At 38.9% G+C, this 12,190-nt stretch overlaps 1 protein-coding gene across 1 annotated transcript; it reads left to right on the top strand.

Annotated features, from left to right (window-relative positions):
* Positions 1–8,971: 8,971 nt before the first annotated feature.
* Positions 8,972–11,124, top strand: LOC122028579 (BEL1-like homeodomain protein 1). The gene is made up of 4 exons (XM_042587421.1): positions 8,972–9,673; positions 9,771–10,135; positions 10,196–10,256; positions 10,340–11,124. The coding sequence occupies exons 1-4, from the start codon at positions 9,086–9,088 to the stop codon at positions 10,826–10,828; spliced, it is 1,503 nt and encodes a 500-aa protein (XP_042443355.1). The 5' UTR covers positions 8,972–9,085; the 3' UTR covers positions 10,829–11,124.
* Positions 11,125–12,190: the final 1,066 nt, after the last annotated feature.

Below are 12,190 nucleotides of genomic sequence, written 5' to 3' on the forward strand. Positions count from 1 at the left end.
GTGAAGAATAGAGGTGCTGCAAGTCCCCTTTTATTCACTCTGAGAAGGTACGAAGCACTACTTCGCTAGCGAGGAAACGTGCCTCAGTGTCGCGTCCGCGTCCCTTCCTCACGCGCGGAACAAAACCGAAGTCCGCGTCCCTTCCTCACGCGCGGAACCAAACTCTGGTTTGGTTTTGGTTCAGACCGAACGAGAACCGGAAACTAAACTGGTTTGGTTCAGACTGAACCAAACCAGCAAAAATAGATAGGGCCGCCCGTGAGTGCAAGGCCCACGGGCTGGGGATTTGCACCCCCCCTGCGCGCGTTAATCGAGCACATGACGCCCGGTTTATGGATTTCCGGCTTGAACCCCCCAAATCCACTCGATTTGGGCTTGGCCCGCGCATGCGTATAGGTCCTCTTATCATTGCTAAGCAAGGATGGAAGGGCTTCCTATATAAGCCCTTCCAAGCTTCTCCACTTAGTAATATGGGACTAAAAACACTACAAAAAATGCTTTGAATTTAAAACAAAATTCAACAATCCCCCACAAATTCAAATCATTTCGGTTAAAAACAAAAAATAAAAAAAATATGTCCTGAGGCTAGGTTGCAATGAGCTTTTAGTGAAAATACCTTCCGGTTTGAATTTTCACCTAAGTACACCAATCTTATTCACATAGGTTTGAAGTGAACTAGGTCTTGAACTTAAACCTTTTTATATGTGAAATCAAATGGTAACAACTCATCACGGGCGACAGTTGAATCCTTCTGGGTTGGTGCATTACGGCCATGCCACCGAATCTTGTTTCATAAGTGCTAAGGGGAGTTGCCTAGACCCCCCACACTGCGGCCACACAGTTACACTTACATAGGTGAGTTCTCCAAGGATGTACTGCGAGCATCCTATCAATAAGACCTTGAACTCATTAAGAGCCTCCAAGCTCATCCTTACTAGCAGTCAAGCATCTATCCAGGGAAGAGACTATGAGATTACATCTCAATCAATTTGATGCTTACGGTTCACCCTTATAACTTGTTTATACCACATTGAACCTACTTCTTGGAATCTCCAATCAGATAGGTTGGGTTGCCGTTATAGATGAAACCAGGATAGGCCTCAGTCCCATTCCCTTACTGGATCTCTTGATTTTCTCGGAATCAAGTCCTTTTGTGAGTGGATCAGCAATATTGTCTTTTGAACTTACGAAGTCCAATGACACCACTCCAAGAGACACTAGCTCACGAATAGACTTCAATCTTATTCGTACATGTCTCTTCTGTTTCTGGTTATACTTGGAGCTTCTAATCTGAGCTATTGTTGTTTGATTATCACAATGTATTGAAATAGAAGGTATTGACTTTACCATCAAGGGAATTTCTGAAAGGAGACCCTTAAGCCAATCAGCTTCAGTTACTGTGGTATCTAAAGCACACAATTCTGCCTCAGATGTAGAACGGGATATAATCGTCTGTTTAACAGACCTCCAAATAACTGCAACGCCTCCAAGTGTAAATACATAACCAGTAACGCCTTTACACTCAGCAGTGTCTGCTATCCAACTAGCATCACTATATCCCTCCAGGACTGCAGGGAATCTCCCATACCACAAGCCCAAGGATATAGTACCTTTTAGGTATCTGAGTACTCTGTCTAATGCATCCCAATGCGTTCTGTCCGGACAGCTGGTAAACCTGCTCAATTTCGTTATAGCAAAAGAAATATCAGGTCTAGAACAATTAGCTAAATACATTAGATTACCTATTATTTGTGAGTATCTTAATTGAGACACTGCCACACCACTATTATTCTTGTGGAGAGTTTTTGAAGGGTCATATGGTGTGACAACAGATTTAACTTGGCTATAACCATATTTTTCTAATACTCTCTCAACATAGAGTGACTGAGAAATTGTTATTCCATCAGTTGAACGAGTCAACTTCAGCCCTAAAATCATATCAGCACAACCCATATCCTTCATATCAAACTTACCACTTAAGAGGGCCTTAGTCTCATTAATAATAGAAAGGTTAGTTCCAAATAGTAGAATATCATCTACATATAAACATAGGATAATACAATTATCACCTTTCATTTTAGCATACACACATTTATCAGAGTCATTTACTTCAAAGCTAAACGATAGCATAACTCTATCAAATTTTTCGTACCACTGCTTTGGGACTTGCTTCAAACCATAAAGAGATTTGACTAACCTACAGACTTTATTCTCATTTCCAGAGACTACATATCCCTCAGGCTGATCCATATATATCTCTTCTTCTAGATCTCCATTTAGGAATGTCGTTTTGACATCCATTTGATGGACCTCAAGATGATATATGGATGCTAATACGATTAACACTCGGATTGTAGTAATTCTGGTAACAGGAGAATAAGTGTCAAAATAGTCAATCCCTTCTTTTTGTTTGAATCCCTTAGCAACAAGGCGGACTTTGAATTTATCTACTGACCCATCAGATTTTAGTTTTCTCTTAAACACCCATTTACATCCTATAATGGTACACCCAGGAGGTAAATCTACCAACTCCCAAGTGGCATTAGAGATAATAGAGTCCATTTCACTTTTAATAGCCTCTTTCCAGTGTTTAGCTTCAGGAGAAGCCATGACATCTCTATATGTCACAGGATCACCTTCTATATTATAGGTGATAAAGTCCTGGCCTAAATCCGTAGACACACGTTGCCTCTTGCTCCTTCTCGGTTCTGTATACTCACTAGATTCATCTAGTCTAGAGTGACTTGAGGAAGGCGTACCCACTACAGATAATGGGACCTCTACGGAAGAAGGCTCATTTCTAGTAGGAATACTAGATTGAGGTGTTCTCGTCTTCATAGGAAATATATCCTCAAAAAATATAGCATCGCGAAGTTCTACAATAGTATTTGCATCTATTCCAGGAATTTCTGATTTAATAATCAGGAACCTATATGCAATACTATTTTGAGCATATCCCAAGAAGATACCATCTACGGTCTTTGGACCAAGTTTTTTCCTTTTGTGTTCAGGTACTAGTACCTTTGCCAGGCACCTCCACACTTTAAGGTATTTCAAACTTGTCCTTCGGCCTTTCCAAAGCTCATATGAGATTTTATCCCTTGACTTCATTGGGACTCTATTTAGCACATGACATGCAGTGTATAGAGCCTCCCCCCACATAAAGTTGGGTAACCCAGAACTGCCTAACATGGAATTAATCATATCTTCAAGGGTTCGATTTTTTCGTTCTGCTATACCGTTGGATTGAGGACTATATGGAGCAGTTACCTCATGGATTATACCTGTATCTTGACAAAATTTTTGAAACAGGTTCGAGGTAAATTCTCCACCCCTATCAGACCTTAACCTCTTAATAGTTTTATCGGTTTGATTCTCAGCTTCAGATTTAAAAACCATAAATTTATCTAAAGCTTTATCCTTGGTTTTTAGCAAATAAACATAACAATAACGAGAGTGATCATCAATGAAGGTAATGAAATACCTTTTATGGTCTCTCGTTATTACACCGTTAAACTCACAACAGTTAGTATGAATCAATTCTAAAATATCAGAATTTCTATCAACTGATTTGAAGGGTTTACGGGGTTGTTTATATTGCACACAAATTTCACATTTTTTCTTATCATTTATAGCATGCTTAGGGATCATGTCAAGATTCATCATCCTTTTTACGGTATTAAAATTGACATGTCCTAATCTGTCATGCCACAGATCATAAGACTCAATGTTATATGAACAACCAATATCAGAAGTTTTATTTAAAGTAACATTTTCTACATTGAGTTTAAATAAACCTTCATTAAGGTAATATTTTCCAATAAAGGTTCCTAAATGTAATATTATAACTTTATTACATTTAAAGTTCAACTCATAACCAGCACGGACTAACTTTGATCCGCTAATCAAATTCCGACGGACCGCTGGAACATGATGCACCTCATGCAGTGACAGGACTTTTCCAGAGGTGAACCTCAGGTCAACTTGTCCTATCCCAAACACCCTGGCTGCAGAATGGTTCCCCATGGTCACGGAAGTGCCTTCAATTACCTGATAAGTAAGGAAGGCAGAGTGATCAGCACAACAGTGTACATTAGCACCTGTATCAACTAACCATTCATTGGGTTGATAGATCAAGTTTAGTTCGGGTTTGAAGGTAACAAACCTATCGCTGGTGTCGTCACTAGCAGTCACGACATTTACTTGTGCCTTGGTGTTGGACGTATTGCTTTGGTTCTTGTCCTTTCGCTTAGGGCAGAATTTGGCATAATGTCCAACCTGTCCACATGCCTAGCAAGGCTTAGGTTTGGTTCCAGTTTTCTTTTGAACCTTTGGGTTGAGTTTCATCTTGTTCTTCATTTTCTGATTTTTGAATTTCTTCTTGTCAGATGAGACTACTACATTTGCCTTTGGAATAAAATCCATAGGCATTCTTGTATCATCATTTTTATGTTGCTTCCGATGTTCTTCTTCGATATTTAAGGCAATCATCAAATCTTCTAGAGAGATTTTACCTCTCCGATGTTTAAGAGTCATGCCAAAATCTTCCCAACTCGGAGGTAATTTTTCGATGATAGATAAGACCTGAAATTTTTCAGGTAATGGCATATCTCCTTCAGCATGACCATGAATTTGAACTTGGAATTCATGTGTCTGCTCAACCACAGATTTGCCTTCAACCATTTTGAAGTTCAGGAATTTTGCCACAATATACTTTTCTAAACCAGAATCTTCAGAGTTATATTTTTTATCCAAAGATTTCCACAGCTCTTTAGCTGAAGAGGTTGAGCAGTACACATCAAATAGTGCGTCTGAGAGGGCAGACAGGATTCTCCCATGGCAGAGATAATCCCTTTGCTTAAACCTCTATAAGGCAGCACTACGGGCATGTTCCTCTTCATTAGGTGAAGGAGGGTCTGTTTCTATAACGGAGAATAGCCCTAGCGTAGTAAGCCAAAATTTCATCCGTTGTTGCCAACGTCTGAAGTTTTGCCCGTAAAATTTCTCGGGTCTAGCACTAGCCTCATCAGATCCTATTACCCTATCATTCATCATGTCTATTGATACAGGCAATAAATTCTCTAAGAATGTTGTAAAATAATAAAGCAATACAAGCAGTATTATTTTTGCACAAAAATAAGCATGCAATAGACAGATAAATAAAGGAGTAGGGTTTAGAATATAGTTATCAGGTTGAAGCGTCGGCACGCCGATTGTCCTTAGAGAATTTATTGCCGCCTCACGGTGCAAAGGCTCTCCGGTAAAATTCCCCCAAGATCCGACAACCGCTTGTCTCGTCCGTAGGTGCACTCTAAAACGGACGCGACACTCGGACCCAACCTCAGATCGCTGTAAGACCAAGCCTCAGGACAAGAAAGATGAGAAGAAAGCAGAAAGAATCGCATAGAGAAGGGAGAAAGCTCGAGGCTTGAGTGAAGAATAGAGGTGCTGCAAGTCCCCTTTTATTCACTCTGAGAAGGTACGAAGCACTGCTTCGCTAGCAAAGAAACGCGCCTCAGTGTCGCGTCCGCGTCCCTTCCTCACGCGCGGAACCAAACTCTGGAAACCAAACTGGTTTGGTTCAGACTGAACCAAACCAGCAAAAACAGACCGGGCCGCCCGTGAGCGCAAGGCCCACGGGCTGGGGATTTGCACCCCCCTGCGCGCGTTAATCGCGCACGTGACGCCCGGTTTATGGATTTCCGGCTCGAACCCCCCAAATCCACTCGATTTGGTCTTGGCCCGCGCATGCGTGTAGGTCCTCTTATCATTGCCAAGCAAGGATAGAAGGGCTTCCTATATAAGCCCTTCCAAGCTTCTCCACTTAGCAATGTGGGACTAAAAACACTACAAAAAATGCTTTGAATTTAAAACAAAATTCAACAGGCTAGTTCTTCATTTACTCGAGTGAGCACGTTAATACAATGAAAGTCAAGAATTTTGTGATCGGGTCACGGTACTAGAGCAGTCGACAGTCAGTGAGCAATCAATTGAAGATCAGGTTAATACGACAGTAGAAAGACAAATGCAAGAATTCTTCTCTCGCTTTCCATAATGAGTCCTATTTTTCCAACACTGCATGATTTTGACTCACACGAGACTCAAGACCCGAACATCACTGAGGTGTGTTGAAATAATAATATTTTTCTGAGGTGTGTTGACCTTCAACTTAGTTTTTTATTTATCACTCATAAAATATGTAAAATGGTTCTGTTAATTTTAATACTATATTTAATTCTCTAATTGTATTACATCTTTTTAGGAACATTATAGATAAAAAGTCAACACAATTTGATATTATCATTAAGGTATATATATATATGTTCTTTTAAAATATGTTAAACTTGTGTTTATCAATTTATGCATTCTTTTAATAAGTAGTTTTGACTTTGTGTATATTTATTATAACTTTAAATACATATATGAGCAAGATTTTTTTTAAATGGAAAATTTAGTGAAGTTTGAACCATGTGTTTATTTTTTTTTAATAGCCTATCGTATTGTATTTGCTGCAGGATGGGATGATAATGACACTAGTTTTTGAGGGTTCATAGGGATGGATTTGAATTATATATGCTTATTTTTGTGATGGAAGTAATTAATGTATTGTATTTGAAACATGTACGATATTTTAAATATTGCTTTGATGTTAAAAATGAATATTGATTTGTTGATAAATGAATGAGTTTGTAAATCTTGAATGTATCGTGGATGATCTGTAATGTATCATGGATGATTTATAATGTATATATCATGATTTGTAAATGATGATGGTATATGAATGTTGAATGTAATAAATGAGTTTTTGAATGTTAGATTGATATTTGGATGTAAACATGATTTAAATATCACAAATATGAGATCATGTTAAAATTTTAGCTAAAATAGCAACGAAAATTTTATTTTTGTCACTAATTTATTGATGAAAATTATAATAATTAGCGATGTTAATTTTAATTCTGTTGTTAATTTAGTGACAGAAAGAATATTTTCGTCACTAAATTCAGCAATAGAATCTTATTTCCGTCGATAAATTGATGATGGACTTCAAATTCTATTGCTAATGTCACTAGTGACTGAAAAATTTGCAACCAAATTTATCGATTTTTAGATGCAATTAGTGACCAAAATTTCAATCATTAATTGCGATTAATCATGTAGTGACAAGTCAAGTCTGAAAAAGAAAATCAGTAGAGCCAATAATTTTTGTCATACGAGATGCAACTTCTGCCCACACATTTATTCTCTCTCGGAAATCTTACTCTTACCAACTTGTCACAAGCTGAAAAATTGACAAATGACCTACTCAAATTAATATAAATTCCCCTTCCTGAAAAAAACTTCTTATTTTTCATGTCCATTTCTTAAGGAGTATGATTCACTTTATAAACACCTAATATAAATTGCTGACAGGAACAACTTAACAGACAATTTATGGTTTCCAGATCTATTATTTAATTACTTGGTTTGATGATCATGGGGTCACAAATAAATACATTAGTAAACAAAAGTTTTTCAGCTTTCTTAGGATTTCTACTACTCTGACACTTGCATTCAGATCTTTAACACTTTCTGGTTGGCTCCTATCTAAAATTAAAATAATTAAAGTTCAAATACATCGAAACGAATAGACGAACCAGAAGCATGCTGTCAGTGTTCCAGACGAATCAATCCTCCATCATCGTGATGCTCCAAGAATTATAAAAAATGGGCCAAATAAGAATGAGCCACCTTCTTTCTTTCTTTCTTTCGATTCATCCGCAGGCATTTACAGCTCTTATACCCAATTATATAAAGCAATAATTATATTTTATCATATATATCTACGCCAAAAAGTCTCATTAATTAAAAATTAGGAAAGAGGAAAAGGAGAAAGCTACTGCATGTAGAATAATATGAGAAGAAAATTGAGGCATTATGATGACCAAGAGAAAGTTCCTGGTCTTTCATTTCCCACCAGATATGAAAATTTTCAAAGGTGGACTCGCAGGAAGTAATCATTTTCATGTGTTCATATAAAATTTTAAATACGATAATATATATGGATTCATTTTAAATTTGATACGTTAATAGGAAAAGCATCCTTTTACATGATCATAAGCGAAGGAGAGTTCGTTCTCTCGGGACGGTGCGATGATTAAGACATAAAATGTTACCATATGAGGTCTTGGGGTCAAAATTCGACGTGACCGAGCATAATCTCCCCTATGTCTTGGCCATTTGCACTAATGGCTAGTAGTCATCCATGATTTACCTCTTCTGTATTGACCTAAGGACGGATTGACGGGAACGCTGGGGACAAACGAATCACCTTTTTACCACATAAGCGAAGGAGAGTTCAATCAGACGAACGAACATAATCTCCCATCTTTTCATTCTCTTTCAACTTGTTTTTTTTTCTTGAGAAAGAAAGATGCGTCTTTGCAGTATTGGTTCTTCCTCTTCCAAAGAACTGAGTCGAATTCCCCTATAAAAATGGGGGTTTTTTCATTTATCCCGTAGAAAAGGAAAAGAATATCTCTTATACCGTGTAATTAACAAATTAAATCCTCTGTCCTCAATATCACTTGTTCCTGTGTCTTATTCATTGTCCCAGTCTACACCGGTGGCTTTCGATCGTCATCCCGATCAACACTATAATCCTTAGGGAAGGTGAATCTAAGGGAGTGCCATCGACACGATCGACGCTGGAATCCGACCAGATCTTAGTAAACTTTTCTCTATCGTCGATCTAAGTGTCTGCTCAAATCCGGTAGGATTTCGGCGCCGATGGTGCCGATGGCGATCCCCTTGGATTCACCTTCCCTAAGGATTATAGTAGTGATCGGGACGGCGGTCGGAGGCCGCCGACGATAGACTGGGACGATGTGTGGGACATGGGGTGAGAGATTTATGGATAGAGGATTTGAATTCTGTAATTAAGCATTGTGACGCATGAATCATGAGTCGCTCCATTGGCTCGACGTGGCCATCTGGAGTTCACTCGCCATATTCCTTCTCTCTCTTTTTCTTAAGGTTTTTTTTCAGCTTGCATTGATTCGAGAATTTATTCAAACAATTCCGTAAAGGCTTCGACTTGTCATCGATGCCTGCCTACTTCCATGATGAACCAGAGTTGCAGGCCGTCGACGGCCTGCAGACGCTCTACGTCATGAATTCCAGCACCTTAACTGGATACGACGATGCACCAGCGGCGGCTCCGTCGAATATACTCCTCAACACGACGATGAGCAATTCAGGGAACCTGATCGATCAACAGCGACAGCACTTCGTCGGCGTCTCTCCTCAACCTGAGCCAGGGTTACTCCACAACCTATGGAGTGAGCCTTTCCCATCCGATACGGCTCGGCAAGAAACGCTCTTCCTCAGCCTGTCCCGGAATGAAGTGGCAGCCGCGCCAGTAGTTATGGCTCGAGCGATCGCCGAGCAGGAGAAAAGCTCTGCGTCTTTCCTGATGGGATCCAAGTACTTGAAGGCAGCGCAGCTGTTGCTGGACGAGTTAGTTAACGTCTCTGACGGAATTAAAGATACGAAGATCGGAAAGGGCACTTCTTCAAGGAATCCGGCGGTATACGGCCGCGACGATGTGGCAGCCGTCGCTACAAATCTCACGGTCGTTGAAAGGCAGGAGCTGCAGATGAAGAAGGACAAGCTGGTAGACATGCTCGAGGAGGTATAATTGATAAGCATTACCATCAGATAAAAATCTAAACTTTTCTGGTAAAAAAACAAACTTTACTCGATTCGTGTGCAAAATTTTCAATTTGAAGGTGGAACAGAGGCACAAGCAGTACCACCACCGAATGCAAGCCGTGGTGTCATCGTTCGAGGCTATCGCCGGCTACGGATCGACGAGAGCCTACACCTTGCTCGCCTTTCTGACGATATCAAAGCAATTCCGATGCCTGCGAGACGCGATCGCCAGCCAAATCAGGACGAGTAGCAGGAGATTGGGCGAGGAAGATGGCAAGGTCGGAGGGTCGAGACTTCGCTTTATCGACCAGCATTTCCGGCTGCAGCGGACCCTGCAACAGATGGGGATAATGACGCAGAACAGTTGGCGGCCACAGCGTGGGCTGCCGGAGAGTTCTGTTTCCATTCTCCGTGCCTGGCTCTTCGATCACTTCCTTCACCCGTGAGTTAACAATCCTTAGACCATATTTCTACAAACGAAATTGATTCATATGTATTGCAGATATCCGAAGGATTCAGATAAGATTGTTCTGGCTAAGCAAACAGGGCTCACAAGGAGCCAGGTACTTGGAATGGTTCACATAACAGATTTTCCTCTTGAAATAAGAACTAAGCATGCTGAAGCTATGCCTATATAATTTTTCAGGTGTCAAACTGGTTTATAAACGCGAGAGTGAGGTTGTGGAAGCCGATGGTCGAAGAGATGTACATGGAAGAGATCAAGGAACATGAGCAGATCAAGAATAAAGAGAACGATCCGAGCAAGAGTACTGATGCCAATAGAAGTTCCACTTCCAAGCCCAGTGACGCAATTGAAGAGTCGACGTCAACCAAAAAAGCTAAGAACAGCAACTCCCTGCTCGGATCAATTAAGGCAATGCCGGAGGAGACAAGCAACCAAGAGCTGTTGATGAGGTTCATTGCAGGCGGCGCCACCGGCCATGGCGGCGGTAACTATGGAGCATATCCGATTCGCGAGGTTGGAGGAATTGATGCAGAGCAATTGGCTTCCAGGTTCTCCGGCAACGGTATATCCCTCACTCTTGGTCTGCAACACAGTGAAAACCTCTCTTTGGCAAATGCGCAAACATCTCTCCTGCATAGTGAGAGAATATGGGAGGGAGGATGGAGATGAGCACATCAATCTCCCAGTGACCGGATGATGCACGGTACGATTCTGTTGCTTGTAGAGCGTGTCGATGATAAGCGAAGGGAGGTTAACTTTTCTTTTTCTCAAGAAAGTTTCGAGTTTTAGTGTAGGGAAGAAGGTTAATGATAGACGTGAGAATGTAGGATTGATGAGCGTAAGCAGAACAGTTTGGCGTATGTATGTCATTGCATGCCATTGAAGGAGAAAATAAGATGTAACATAAATTGCTCTGCGCATGTGCAATGATAATCTCAACTCTACATTGAGTTATTATTTTATCATTTACTTGTACTTTACTGATTATAAATTAAGGCCACATAGTTGATTTCTTAATCTTATAAAATATTTTGGGCAAAATAATTGATTTAGCACACGTACTCTATATATCAGTTTTTTAAGTGAGAAGGAGGACCTACGTGGCCTATTTATTAAGAAACATAATCTATAGGTATACTTTGATTAAGATGATCCACACCGATATCTTATTTAAAAATTTTATTTTAAATTTTAGATAGAATAATTAAAAAAAATCTATATCAACTATCATAACTATTCTTAAAATTATATATTTATGAATAATACTTCTTTAAATTTAGAGAATGAATTTAATTCCCTAAACATTATAAAAGAGAGAAGAAATAGGAAATATAATATATGGTGTATTAAAAATAAATATTTAAATTTAATAAAGTAATTTTTTTTGGCCCTAAATTATATATTTTAGATAGGAAAAGTGGTATGAATGCTCTAATATATATTTAGTTTTCCTATTCCACACATTCCAGCTAGGGTTGGATGATACTGAATTTTCATATGAAATACTATATTAAAAAATTTGATATAAAATAATTATATCGATACCATACCAAAACTCTAGTATATTGAAATTTTAATATACTGAATTTTTAGTATATCAAATTTTCAATATGGTGTGAGTTTTTTACTAAAAATTTTGGTAGACCAAAATTTTAGTACAATATACCATCTTTTGGTACGACATTACCTCCTACACAATTGTAGTAACTATGGTTTCGTAGCTGCTACAACTACAATTATTTTTCATATTGTAGTAGCTTCGACTTTATAATTGCTACACAGTTGTAGCAGCTACGAAATCATAGCTGCTACAACTGTATAGCTATTACAATATGTGTAGCTGCTATAATTATGTAATAAACTTCCGAATATCATAACTTTTGACTCAAATATTATAATTACATGATTTTTTTTAATCGAAGCTCGTTCAGAGATCTATAATTTTTTTAAAAAAGATGGTCTCATTATAATATTTGAGTCAAAAGTTATTATTTTTGAAAGTTTACTACACAATTATAGCAACACACAGTT

This window comes from Zingiber officinale, chromosome 10B (genome assembly GCF_018446385.1).
Source record: "Zingiber officinale cultivar Zhangliang chromosome 10B, Zo_v1.1, whole genome shotgun sequence".
NCBI classification, from domain to species: Eukaryota; Viridiplantae; Streptophyta; class Magnoliopsida; order Zingiberales; family Zingiberaceae; genus Zingiber; species Zingiber officinale.

Bases quoted from the DNA above. Each gene is read 5' to 3' on its own strand.
- LOC122028579 (XM_042587421.1), top strand. From the start codon at position 9,086: ATGCCTGCCTACTTCCATGATGAACCAGAGTTGCAGGCCGTCGACGGC. The intron at 10,136-10,195 runs GTGAGTTAACAA...TATGTATTGCAG, and splicing joins TTCGATCACTTCCTTCACCC to ATATCCGAAGGATTCAGATA. The intron at 10,257-10,339 runs GTACTTGGAATG...ATAATTTTTCAG, and splicing joins CAGGGCTCACAAGGAGCCAG to GTGTCAAACTGGTTTATAAA.